The sequence below is a fragment of the Castor canadensis genome, chromosome 5, assembly GCF_047511655.1.
Source record: "Castor canadensis chromosome 5, mCasCan1.hap1v2, whole genome shotgun sequence".
Lineage (NCBI taxonomy): Eukaryota > Metazoa > Chordata > Mammalia > Rodentia > Castoridae > Castor > Castor canadensis.
In genome coordinates, this window is record NC_133390.1 from 160,534,057 (window position 1) to 160,547,897 (window position 13,841).

At 36.0% G+C, this 13,841-nt stretch overlaps 1 protein-coding gene across 3 annotated transcripts in view; it reads right to left on the bottom strand.

Moving 5' to 3' along the window:
* Rbl1 (RB transcriptional corepressor like 1) overlaps nt 1-13,841 on the bottom strand; it is a 64,441-nt gene that overhangs the window by 24,558 nt on the left and 26,042 nt on the right. For all 3 annotated transcript variants that reach the window (XM_074074720.1, XM_074074719.1, XM_074074722.1), the window contains exons 14-16: nt 10,348-10,480; nt 7,056-7,322; nt 5,935-6,146 (exon numbers count right to left, since the gene is read on the bottom strand). In XM_074074720.1, coding sequence (XP_073930821.1) covers nt 5,935-6,146; nt 7,056-7,322; nt 10,348-10,480 — 612 coding nt within the window. The remainder of the gene's footprint in view (nt 1-5,934; nt 6,147-7,055; nt 7,323-10,347; nt 10,481-13,841) is intronic.

Sequence of the window (13,841 nt, forward strand, 5' to 3'; positions counted from 1 at the left end):
CAAGAAGAGCTTGGGGTGAGAACTTCCGGGCACTGAATGAAAATAATTTCAACCCCAGGTTACTCTACCCAGCAAAACTATCATTCAAAATAGATGGAGCAATAAAAGGCTTCCATGATAAGCAGAAACTAAAACAATATGTGACCACAAAGCCACCACTACAAAAGATTCTTCAAGGGATTCTGCACACAGAAAGTAAAACCCAAACTAACCGTGAAAGTGCAGGCAGCACCAAACTACAGGAAAAGAAAAAGCAAGAAAGTAGAGAGTAACCTCAACTTAGGTACACACAATCAAACCTTCAAACAACTAAGACAACTCAATAACAGGAATCACCATATACCTATCAGTACTAACACTTAATGTTAATGGATTTAATTCCCCCATCAAAAGGCACCGTTTGACGAAATGGCTTAAAAAGGAAGATCCAACAATTTGTTGCTTACAGGAGACCCATCTCACCAACAGAAATAACCATAGGCTTAGGATGAAAGGCTGGAAGAAGATTTACCAAGCCAATGGTCCCCAAAAACAGGCAGGAGTAGCAATACTTATCTCTGACGAAGTAGACTTCAAACCTACATTGATCAAATGAGATAAAGAAGGACATTCCATACTAGTAAAAGGGGAAATAGACCAAAAGGAAATAATAATTATCAACCTAAATGCACCCAATGTCAATGCACCCAATTTCATTAAACATACCCTGAAGTACCTAAAAGCATATATCACCTCCAACAGAGTGGTTGTGGCAGACTTTAACAACCCATTATCATCAATAGATAGGTCATCCAAACAAAAAATCAATAAAGAAATCCTAGATCTAAATTATACAATAGATCAAATGGACCTAGATGATGTCTACAGAACATTTCATCCAACTTCTACACAATATACATTCTTCTCAGCAGCCCATGGAACCTTCTCCAAAATATATCATATCCTAGGGCACAAAGCAAGCCTCAGCAAATATAAGAAAATAGAAATTATACCATGCATTCTATCTGATCACAATGCAATAAAACTAGACCTCAACAACAAAAGTAAAGACAAAAAACATACAAACAGCTGGAAACTGAATAACTCATTCCTTAATGAACAATGGGTCATTGATGAAATAAAAGAGGAAATTAAAAAGTTCCTGGAAGTCAATGAAAATGAAAACACACCTACTGGAAACTATGGGACGCAGCAAAGGCAGTCCTGAGAGGAAAGTTTATAGCCATGAGTGCATACATTAAAAAGACTGAAAGATTCCCAAATCAATGACCTAATGATACATCTCAAATTCACAGAAAAACAAGAACAAGCAAATCCCAAAACAAATAGGAGAGAAATAATAAAAACAAGAGCTGAAATCAATGAAATAGAAACGAAAAAAAAAACATACAAAGAATTAATGAAACAAAAAGTTGCTTCTTTGAAGAAATAAACAAGATCGACAGACCCCTGGCAAACCTGACTAAAAAAATGAGGAGAGAAAAAACCCAAATTAGTAGAATTAGGAATGCAAAAGGGGAGATAACAACAAACACCATGGAAGTCCAGGAAATCATCAGAGACTACATCGAGAACCTATATTCAAATAAATTCAAAATCTTAAAGAAATGGGCAGATTTCTAGATACATATGATCACCCAAAACTGAACCAAGAGGATATTAATCACCTGAATAGATCTATAACACAAAATGAAATTGAAGCACCAATCAAGAGTCTCCCCAAAAAGAAAAGTCCAGGACCTGATGGATTCTCTGCTGAATTCTATCAGACCTTTAAGAAGAACTGATATCAACCCTCCTTAAAGTGTTCCACGAAATAGAAAGGGAAGGAAGACTGCCTAATACATTTTATGAAGCCAGTATTACACTTATCCTAAAACCAGGCAAAGACACCTCCAAAAAGGAGAACTATAGGCCAATCTCCTTAATGAACATTGATGCAAAAATCCTCAACAAAATAATGGCAAACCGAATTCAACAACACATCAAAAAAGATCACTCACCAGGAGCAAGTAGGCTCCATCCCAGGAATGTGGGGGTGGTTCAACATACGAAAATCAATAAACGTAATAAACCACATTAACAGAAGCAAAGACAAAAACCACTTGATCATCTCAATAGATGCAGAAAAGGCCTTTGATAAGATCCAACACCATTTCAAGATAAAAGCTCTAAGAAAACTAGGAATAGAAGGAAAGTACCTCAACATTATAAAAGCTATATATGACAAACCTATAGCCAGCATTATACTTACTGGAGAAAAACTGAAACCATTCCCTCTAAAATCAGGAACTAGACAAGGATGCCCACTATCTCCACTTCTATTCAACATAGTACTAGAATTCCTAGCCAGAGCAATTAGGCAAGAAGAAGGAATAAAAGGAATACAAATAGGTAAAGAAACTGTCAAAATATCCCTATTTGCAGACGACATGATCCTATACCTTAAAGACCCAAAAAACTACTCAGAAGCTTCTAGACATCATCAATAGCTATAGCAAGGTAGCAGGATACAAAATCAACATAGAAAAATCATTAGCATTTCTATACACTAATAATGAACAAACTGAGAAAGCATGTATGAAAACAATTCCATTTACAATAGCCTCAAAAAAATCAAATACCTAGGTGTAAACCTAACAAAAGATGTGAACGACCTCTACAAGGAAAACTATACACTTCTGAAGAAAGAAATTGAGGAAGACTATAGAAAGTGGAGAGATCTCCCATGCTCATGGATTGGTAGAATCAACATAGTAAAAATGTCTATACTCCCAAAAGTAATCTACATGTTTAATGCAATTCCCATAAAAATTCCAATGACATTCATTAAAGCGATTGAAAAATCTACCGTTAAATTTATATGGAAACATAAGAGACCAAGAATAGCCAAGGCAATACTCAGTCAAAAGAACAATGCTGGAGGTATCACGATACCCGACTTCAAACTCTATTACAAAGCAATAACAATAAAAGCAGCATGGTACTGGCACAAAAACAGACATGAAGACCAATGGAACAGAACAAAGGTCCCAGATATGAAGCCTCACAACTATAACCAACTTGTCTTTGACAAAGGCGCTAAAAATATACGATGGAGAAAAGACAGCCTCTTCAACAAAAACTGCTGGGAAAACTGGTTAGCAGTCTGTAAAAATCTGAAACTAGATCCATGTATATCACCCTATACCAAGATTAACTCAAAATGGGTCAAGGATCTCAGTATCAGACCCCAAGCTCTAAAGTTGGTACAGGAAAGAGTAGGAAATACTCTGGAATTAGTAGGTATAGGTAAGAACTTTCTCAATAGAACCCCAGCAGCACAGCAACTAAGAGACAGCATAGATAAATGGAACTTCATAAAACTAAAAAGCTTCTGTTCATCAAAAGAAATGGTCTCTAAACTGAAGAGAACACCCACAGAGTGGGAGAAAATATTTGCCAGCTACACATCAGACAAAGGATATATAGGGAACTTAAAAAACTAAATTCTCCCAAAACTAATGAACCAATAAAGAAATGGGCAAGTGAACTAAACAGAACTTTCTCCAAAGAAGAAATTCAAATGGCCAAAAAACACATGAAAAAATGCTCACCATTTCTAGCAATAAAGGAAATGCAAATTAAAAACACACTAAGATTCCACCTCACCCCTGTTAGAATAGCCATCATCAGCAACACCACTAACAACAGGTGTTGGCGAGGATGCAGGGAAAAGGGAACCCTCTCACACTGCTGGTGGGAATGTAAACTAGTACAACCACTCTGGAAAAAAATTTGGAGGCTACTTAAAAAGCTAAACATTGATCTACCATAGGATCCAGCAATACCACTCTTGGGGATATACCCAAAAGAATGTGACACAGGTTACTCCAGAGGCACCTGCACACCCATGTTTATTGGAGCACTATTCACAATAGCCAAGTTATAGAAACAGCTAAGATGCCCCACTACTGACGAATGGATTAAGAAAATGTATTTATACACGATGGAATTCTATGCAGCCATGAAGAAGAACGAAATGTTATCATTTGCTGGTAAATGGATGGAATTGGAGAACATCATTTTGAGTGAGGTAGCCTGGCCCAAAAGAGCAAAAATCATATGTTCTCCATCGTATGTGGACATTAGATCAAGGGCAAACTCAACAAGCGGATTGGACTTTGATCACATGATAAAGCGAGAGCACACAAGGGAGGTATGAGGACAGGTAAGATACCTAAAAATCTAGATAGCATTTGTTGCCCTCAACGCAGAGAAACTAAAGCAGATTCTTTAAAGCAACTGAGACCAATAGGAGAAAGGAACCAGGAAGTAGAGAAAAGGTTAGTTCAAGAACAATTAACTTAGAAGGTAACACACATGCACAGGAAATCAATGAGAGTCAACTCCCTGTATAGCTATCCTGTCTCAACTAGCAAAATCCGTTGGTCCTTCCTATTATTGCTTATACTCTCTCTTCAACAAAATTAGAGATAAGGGCAAAATAGTTTCTGTCGGGTAGTGAGGGGGTAGGGGGGAGAGAGAGGAGGTGGGGAGAAAGGGAGGGGGCCGGGAGAAGGGGAGAGAAATGACCCAAACATTGCATGCACATATGAATAAAAGAAACATTAAAAAAAAAAAAAAAAAGCTCAGGAAGGAGGATTATGAGTTAAAGGATAGCCTTAGCTACATAGTGAGACCCTGCCCTCCCCCTAAAAAAAAAAAACCTTTTTTTGTGTGTGTGTAGTACTAGGTTTGAATGTAGGGATTTGTACTTGCTAGGCAGGTACTCTACCATTTTAGTCAAATTCCCCAGCCACAAAGTAGATAAATTGATTACGTCAAAATTAGAAACTTTTGTATATCAAAGAACATTAACAGCAGAATAAAAAGATCACTCCAGGAATGGGAAATATATGTAAGTCTGAAAAGGGATTAATATGCAGAATATATAAAGAAATCCAATTAAAAATGAGTGAAAGACTCGAATTGACATTTCTCCAAAGAAGATATATAAATGGCTAACACACCCATATGTTTACCATTAATAACCTAATAACCATTACAGGAATGAAAATCCAACTACAGTGAGATGCTATTTTATAGCCACTGGATGGCTATTATTTAAAAACTCTAGTGTTTTTAAATACCAAGTGTTGGCAAGGAGGACTTGTGCATTGCTAGTAGGAATGTAAAATGGCACATCCATTGTGGAAAATAGTATGCAAGTTGCTTAAAAAAACTAAATATTAAACTATTATTCCACTTCTTGTAAAATACCCAAAAATTAAAAGCAGTATTATTCATAATAGCTATTTGTGGTATATACACACAATGGAATATTCAGCCTTAAAAAGGAAAGAAATTCTAATATATGCTACCACATGGATGAACCCAGAAGGTATTATGCTCAGTGATATAAGCCAGTCACAAAAAAAAGGACAAACTATTATATGATTTCACTCATATGTGGTCCCTTCGGCAGTCAACTTCATAGAGACAGAAAAATGGAATGCTGGTTGCCAGGGGCTTGGGGGAGGAAAAAATAGAGGCTTATTCTTTGGAAGATGAAAAAGTTCTGGAGATGGATGGCATTATTTAATACCAAACTGTGCACTTAAAAATAGTTAAGATGGCATCACAGCTACTCAGGAGGCACAGGTAGAAGGATCATGGTTCAAAGTTTGTAGGAGACTATATGAATAGCAAATTAAAAGCAAAAGGACTGGAGCGTGCCTCAAATGGAAGAGTGCTTGCCAGCAAGTATGGGTGATTCTGGATTCAATTCCCCATACCACAAAAATAAAATAAAACAGGTAAGAAGGTTATGATGGCAAATTTTATGTTACATATATTAAGAAAAAAAAAAAAAAGCCAAAGCTGCTCTCTGTTACTCAATCTTTCTTGCAGTTGATTAAATGAACTCTTTTGAGATGCTATAAAAACACGTACCTTTCTGTAAAACAGTGCTAAGGACCCAGTTCTCTTTGGTTTGCTTATTCCAGTCAGATGAACCTCTGGTGCTTTAGTCAAATGAGTCTGTTTTGGAGAAGTACCAATTAATGACTGTGCAGTCAGTGATACAGGACTCTCAACTTTGGACTCTTGACTTGAATTCATAGAAATAGGTATCAGTGTGATCTCTCCAGCATCATTTGCAACACCTGAATGTACAAGCAAGAGTTCTCAGTTTTAGAAATACACTGCTGTGTTCTAGGAAGTTTCTCAATTATACATATTTTGCCAAATATATATGTATGTGTCTGTGTGTATAAGCATAGGAATATGTTAGGAAAAGAAAGGTACAAAATATGCTAAGATGAATTCATGTTTTCTATTTCTCCCTAAAACAAGAATATTCTATTTGTTTGATGTTTTTATATTTAAAGAAACAAATTTTGTAATCTATTTTGTATGTGCTTATGTATTTTTATTCTTTAAAAAAGCCAATTTTGTTCTTGTTTGAGCACTGAAGATATCTTTACTTAAAATACAAAATTCTTGCTCAATATACCCATTTAGAAAGCTTGGATAAGAAGCAAAATAAGTCCTAACAAAGGGATAGTAAATTTGTAAAATGTAAAAATTGGAAGAACAGTATAGGTTCAAAACAAAAGGTAGAGCACAAAAAAATTTTAGAGCAGTGAATTTATTATGTATGGTACTAAAATGGTAGAAATATACATATCATTAAACACTGTCAAAATTTACAGAGTATATAACACCCTGAGTGAACCTTATTATAAACTATGGGCTTTGGGTGCTGATATGTCAATGTACGCAGATTGATTGTGACAAATGCACCACTCGTTGTAAAATGTTGATGGTTGGGGAGGCTGAGAGGGTGTGAAGGACTGTGGGGTGTATAGAAAATTTCTGTACCTTTCTCTCAGTTTTACTGTGAACCTTAAACTGTTCTAAAATAACAAGTCAAAAAGAAGAGGAAAAAAAAAGAATTAGGTTCAAGAAAAAATACTGAGTTAGAAAAAAGATCATGTGATCTAACCCAATAAAACATTCTTAAACTTTTATCTAACTCAGAAAACAATGAAATAAATGCATTAAGATGTTACCATGGAATGGAATTGTAACTTTATGTCCCAATGCCCCTGTTTCTGTGGCTGTGGCCATTGTTAGAAGAGTTTGCCCAGGTGAAATTGATATGTTTTCGGCAGTAATGCTTGAAGATGGAGCAATTTTCAATTTTGTTCCTTCTGTCATAATTTTGTCCATGAACATTTCCTTTGGGGCATCATCTCCAAAAAGTCTTCTCTTAGCACTCCCTGCAGTAGGAGAACTATAGCGCTCGTGGACAGAAATTGGAGACAGTGGTTGCATATCTAATAAAGAGAAAAGTGAATGTGAAAGTTTGAAATGTATTCCAAAATAATAATCAGGTTTACTCACTCATATGCTAGGCACTAGGGATCTAGCGGTAAATAACATGGCCTCTGCCTGCACAGAATATCAAGTTTAGTGGGAAAGAGGGGCATTAAATAAATCATTATAATATGAAAATTATGATAGCTTCTCTTCCTGATTTCTTGAACCTCTGCCTGCATCAAAGGTACAACATATTAAGAATAAAGTAGAAGGTGAGCGGTAGAGTGACTAGATTTAAGAAGTCGTCTAATTACCTTCCCAGTCTTACTTAGTAAATAGTACCCAAGGGAAGCAAAAGCAAAAATCAATGATTTGGGTCACAGTTTTATTTCCTCCTCACTCCAAGCAGTTTAAGACAGAGCTGTGAGTTTGTGATTTAACAGATACAGAATCATCTTTAATAGAAGATATGAGTAAAGGTGATATGACTCTGCCGACCTGCCTTACTCTCAGGGCTAGCAGCAGTGTGCTGATCAAAAAGAAAGGGTGATGGACTATGTCCTTCCAGTGCTATCCTTCTACAGGTCTATCTCCATCCTCTCCCCAGTAGGTACATGGGTTCGGTTGTTTGTTTCAATCCTGCATCTTTTTCCACAATTATCTCCAATTTTCCTCAGCCAATTATTTCTTTTCAGGTATATAAAGAATGTACTTTAATTTCCTTTTTTTTTTTTTAAGTGCTAGAGCTCAAACTGAGGTTCTTTGTGCATGCTAAGCAAGCACTCTGCCACTGAGCTGTATCCCCAGTGGAGGCATCTATGTATTTATTGTTACATTCATTAGGTAATTAGTCTTTAATCTATTGTCAAAACACACTTAAAAGGTATAAAATTTCTCCTGGCAATATTTGGAAGTTTTGTGTATGAGAGTCATGGCTGAATAAAAATTTTTCCATGAATAAATAAACATCTTTCCATAATACTGTGTGTTATGAAAGTTGCTCTGTTCTCCATGGTCCTTGGTAAACAAGTGGAAATTTCTATTGCAGTCCCCATGATACTTTACTTTATATCTAAGAAAGCCAAAGTAGCCCTTGAATCTGAGTAGGAACGTTCAAAGGTGATATTTTAAGGAGACACTTGAGTTATAGTCATGAAGTCAGCTGCAAACTTCTTGAAATGATACTTTCTTAGCACAGTATGAGAAAAGCTATGGTGGATACTCAAAAATTTAATGGATGTGCAACTAAATAACTGATCTGAACTTAAAAAGAAACATGACCATTTGCCAATACACAGAAAAGATGCTTAGTTAATAACATATTAAGAAGGCAGCAAATACTGTTTAAACTATTCTTGGTAAATTATTTTGTTGTTGTTTTGTTTTGCAGTGCTGAGGATCCAACCCAGGGCCTAGTGTATGTTAGGCAAATGCTCTATTCCTAAGCTACACTCCTAGCACAGCCTGGGAAGTTTTTAAAAAAAGAAAGTAATTCTCAGTATTTCTAATGTCTTAAGCTATAGTATACGCAAATATTTTTTTTACATCTTCACTTCTCTAAACATTAAGAACTGACAGAAGAATTTTTAACATTCTGATAAGAACTGTAAAGGTCACAAAACAGTGGTAATTATTTTCAATAATATTGCTTATGGCAGGAAGCGTGGCTCAAGTGGCAGAGTGTCTGCCTTGCAAATGTGAGGTACTGAGTTCAAGCCCCAGTACTGCCAAAAAAAAGAAACACAATGCTTTGCATTCATAGCTTTCATAATCATCTTTGTGAACCTACACTGAATGTAAAGCAAAGATTGTGGACACAAGGAGTCCAAAAATATATGTAGAGCTACCTTACTGTGTAACCTGAGTAATTGTCATCTGAGGTTTGTTCAGGGATACTGTGTAGTAAGATTTTATTAACTCATTTTTAAAAATTCAAGAGTGTTGGGTGTGGTGGTGCATACCTGTAACACCAGCACTCAGCAGGATGAGGCAGAAGTTTGAAGCCAGCCTGGACTACATGGCAAGATGCTGTTTCAAAACCAAACAAAAGTTCAAGAGTTACATAATACAAGCAATGCACATGGCAGTTTGCCATGTCACAAGAGAAAATAAGAAAGAATGCACTAAAATCTTCCCATTGGTAGGGCTCAAAATGGACAATTTTACCTATGTTTTTTTTTTTTTTTGGTGGTACTAGAGTTTGAAATCAGGGCCTTGGATTGTCTAGGCAGGTAAAGTATACTATACCACTTAAGCCATGCCCTCAGCCCTCAAAATGAATGATTTTAAGTATTTGTAAGTCACTTATTAGATGAACTTAAGCACCCTGAAGAGAATATAAGCTCTTTGTTTTGCTTTAAACATTTATCCTTTTTATAGAGACATGCATAGACAAATAAAGACTATAACTTTTGTTACACTTAAGGTCAAGCATGCTTACTAAAAATGTCCAAAATAACATTTCCACAATAATTTATACTGCAACTTAAAAAATGGATAATATTCAAAATCAGATTAGAATTCTAGCCCCTTCTTAAATCTTGATGAAGAAATTAGTTTTAATATATTATTGACTTGAAATTTTCTCTGGAAAAAATATTTTTTTTTTGGTTGGTTTGTTTTTATTTATTATTTTTTTTTTTCATTTTTCTTTTATTATTCATATGTGCATACAAGGATTGGTTCATTTCTCCCCACTGCCCCCACCCCCTCCCTTACCACCCACTCCGCCCCCTCCCTCTCCCCGCCCCTCAATACCCAGCAGAAACTATTTTGCCCTTATTTCTAATTTTGTTGTAGAGAGAGTATAAGCCATAATAGGAAGGAACAAGGGTTTTTGCTGGTTGAGATAAGGATAGCTATACAGGGCATTGACTCACATTGATTTCCTGTGCGTGGGTATTACCTTCTAGGTTAATTCTTTTTGATCTAACCTTTTCTCTAGTACCTGTTCCCCTTTTCCTATTGGCCTCAGTTGCTTTAAGGTATCTGCTTTAGTTGGAAAAAATATTTTAAAAGTTATTTTACCAATGCTAAACCTACCCCTTTGAAGACTCCCGCAGTCAGTCCGAACTTCCTTCACTCTTGGATGCATTATAGGAGACATTGGCATCATGGGAAGATGTCCTTGTATGTTTCCTCCATTTCCAATTTCAAAGTTGTTTGGGAATATAACCTAGAAAAACAAAAACACTTTACATGGATAAACCCAGTGATTAAAACTTGGAAAAAGTGAGAAAAAAAGTTTTTCCTTTTACTGTTTTATTTTCCTTTCCTTCTTACTTCTTTGCAAAATATAACTTGCCTAAAGGGCTAAACTGTTAATGTTGCCAACATATAACAAAAGTCCATTTCAGTTAATATTGTAATTCATCAGTGTAAACTACCAATCAATAGAAGTACACCTCTGAAGTAGGCATTCTCATCCTCCATTAGGGGTGGGAAAATTGAGGCTGAAAATATGAAATTTGCCTGTCATCACACTACTACTAAATAATAAGAGCAAAGGTTTCAATCCAAATCTTTTTCCTTTAAATTCCTAGTTTTCTTTTACTTCCTCAACGGATTTTACTTTTAGATTCTTCAGGGTATGTTTGATGAAATTGGGTGCATTGACATTGGGTACATTTAGGTTGATAATTGTTATTTCCTTTTGGTCTATTTCCCCTTTTATTAGTATGGAATGTCCTTCTTTATCTCGTTTGATCAATGTAGGTTTGAAGTCTACTTCGTCAGAGATAAGTATTGCTACTCCTGCCTGTTTTTGGGGGCCATTGGCTTGGTAAATCTTCTTCCAGCCTTTCATCCTAAGCCTATGCTTATTTCTGTCAGTGAGATGGGTCTCCTGTAAGCAACAAATTGTTGGATCTTCCTTTTTAAGCCATTAAAAAGTGCAAAACAAAAACAAAAGTGCCTTTTGATGGGTGAATTAAGTCCATTAACATTAAGCATTAGTACTGATAGGTATGTGGTGATTCCTGTCATTTAGTTGTCTTAGTTGTTTGAAGGTTTGATTGTGTGTACCTAAGTTGAGGTTACTCTCTACTTTCTTGCTTTTTCTTTCCCTGTAGTTTGGTGCTGCCTGTCCTTTCATGGTTATGTTGGGTTTCACTTTCTGTGTGCAGAATCCCTTGAAGAATCTTTTGTAGTGGTGGCTTTGTGGTCACATATTGTTTTAGTTTCTGCTTATCATGGAAGACTTTTATTGCTTCATCTATTTTGAATGATAGTTTTGCTGGGTAGAGTATCCTGGGGTTGAAATTATTTTCATTCAGTGCCCGGAAGTTCTCACCCCAAGCTCTTCTTGCTTTTAATGTTTCTGTTGAAAAGGCTGCTGTGATTTTGATGGGCTTACCTTTGTATGTTATTTGTTTTTTCTCTCTTACAGACTTCGATATTCTTTCTCAGGTCTCTGTATTTGTTGTTTTAATGATAATATGCCATGGGGTAGATCTATTTTGGTCTGGTCTGTTTGGTGTTCTGGAGGCCTCTTGCATGTGTATGGGAATAGATTTCTCTAGATTTGGGAAACTTTCTGTTATTATTTTGTTGAATATATTACGCATTCCCTTTTCTTGCACCTCTTCTCCTTCTTCAATGCCCATGATTCTCAGGTTTGATTTTTTGATGGAGTCGGTGAGTTCTTGCATTTTCTTTTCACAGGTCTTGAGTTGTTTAACTAATAGTTCTTCGGGTTTTCCTTTAATTACCATTTCATCTTTGAGTTATGAGATTCTGTCTTCTGTTTGTTCTATTCTGCTGGATTGGCCTTCCATTTTGTTTTGCACTTCTGTTTCGTTCTTTTTTCTGAGGTTTTCCATATCCTGAGTCGCTTCCTCTTTAATGTTGTCTATTTTTGTCCTGAGTTCATTTATCTCTTTATTAATCATGTTCTTTGTTTCACTTTGGTGTTTATATAGTGCTTCTATGGTTTCTTTTATTTCTTCTTGTGCTTTTTCAAATTCTCTATTTTTGTTGTCTTGGAATCTCAATGGATTTTATAATGGACATATTCAGATGAATACTGAAGACTACCAACTAATTAGTATGCTGCAGAAGAACAAAAGAGCATGGAAGAAAAATTTCAAGAAAATATCTTGGGTTTGAGGCACAGCTCAAATGCTAAAGCACTTGCTTAGCAAGTACCAGATCCTAGGTTCACTCTCCAGTACCATTAAAAAAAAATCTTAGCCTGACACCACTGGCTCACACCTATAATCCTAGCTACTCAGGAGGCAGAGATCAGGAGGATTATGGTTTGAACCCAGCCTGGGCAAATAGTTCATCAAGACTTTATCTCAAAAATACTCAACACAAAAAAGGGCTGGCAGAGTGACTCAAATGGTAAGAGTGCCTGCCTAGCAAGCATGAGGCCCTGAGTTCAAACCCCAGTACTGCTAAAATAAATAAATCTTGTTTTTAATTCTTCCTGGTCTTAGACAGTTCTTCCATTAGTTAGGAATTAGGGAAAAAAAAATCAAGATTAATGAACTTTAAGATGATAGAGAAAAGAAAGAAAAATAAAAAAAGTCAGGAATAACACAAAGGTCAAAGAAAAAACCTCACATGAAATTGAGTTGTTGCTGGTGGAGTGGCTCAAGTGGTAAGAGCACCTGCCTAGAAAGAGTGAGGCCAATTTCAAACCCCAGTGCTGCCCCCCCCCCCAAAAAAAGACAAAAGTGAGCTGTTAATAAGTGATTTGCCCAAAATTTTCACAAACATGATTTTTTCATTCTAAATACCACTAAATGAAAAGTATTCAAATCTTTTTATAAATATTTGGAATTTTTAAATGGTAAGATTAATGGTTTCTTAGATATGATACCAAAAGCACAAACAACAGAGGTGGAAAAAAAACTAGATAAATAGCACATCCTCAAAATTAAAAATGTTTTGTGTTCCAAAAGACACCACCAATTCCAAAAGACACCATCAATTCCAAAAGACACCATCAATTACATCATTACAGGTGTGGTGTTACACTTCTATAATCTCAGCATTTGTGAGGCTCACCTAGGAGGATTGTGAGTTTGATCCTCAGTTTGATCATGAGTTTAAAGCCAGGCAGGGTAACATAGTGAGACCCTGTCTCAAAAAATAAAATAAAATGAGCCAGGCACCAGTGGCTTATGCCTGTAATTGCAGTTACTCAGGAAGCAGAGATCAGGAGGATTCACAGTTCAAAGCCAGCCCAAGGCAAATAGTTCATGAGACCCTATCTCAAAAAAAAACCAATACAGAACAGGGCTGGTAGAGTGGTTTAAGTGGTAGAGTGCTTGCCTAGCAAGCCTAGCAAGTGTGAGGCCCTGAGTTCAAGCCCCAGTACTGCCAAAAAATAGTAATGATAATAAATAATAAAATGAAATAATTTTTTTTTAAAAAAATGGGTGAGGACCTGAGTAGAAATTTCTCCAAAAACATATACAAATGGCTAATAAACACATGAAAAGATGTTGGACATTATCAGCCATCAAGAAAATGCAGATCAAAACCACAACGAAATACTCCTTCACATCTACTAGGATAGCTATAATTAG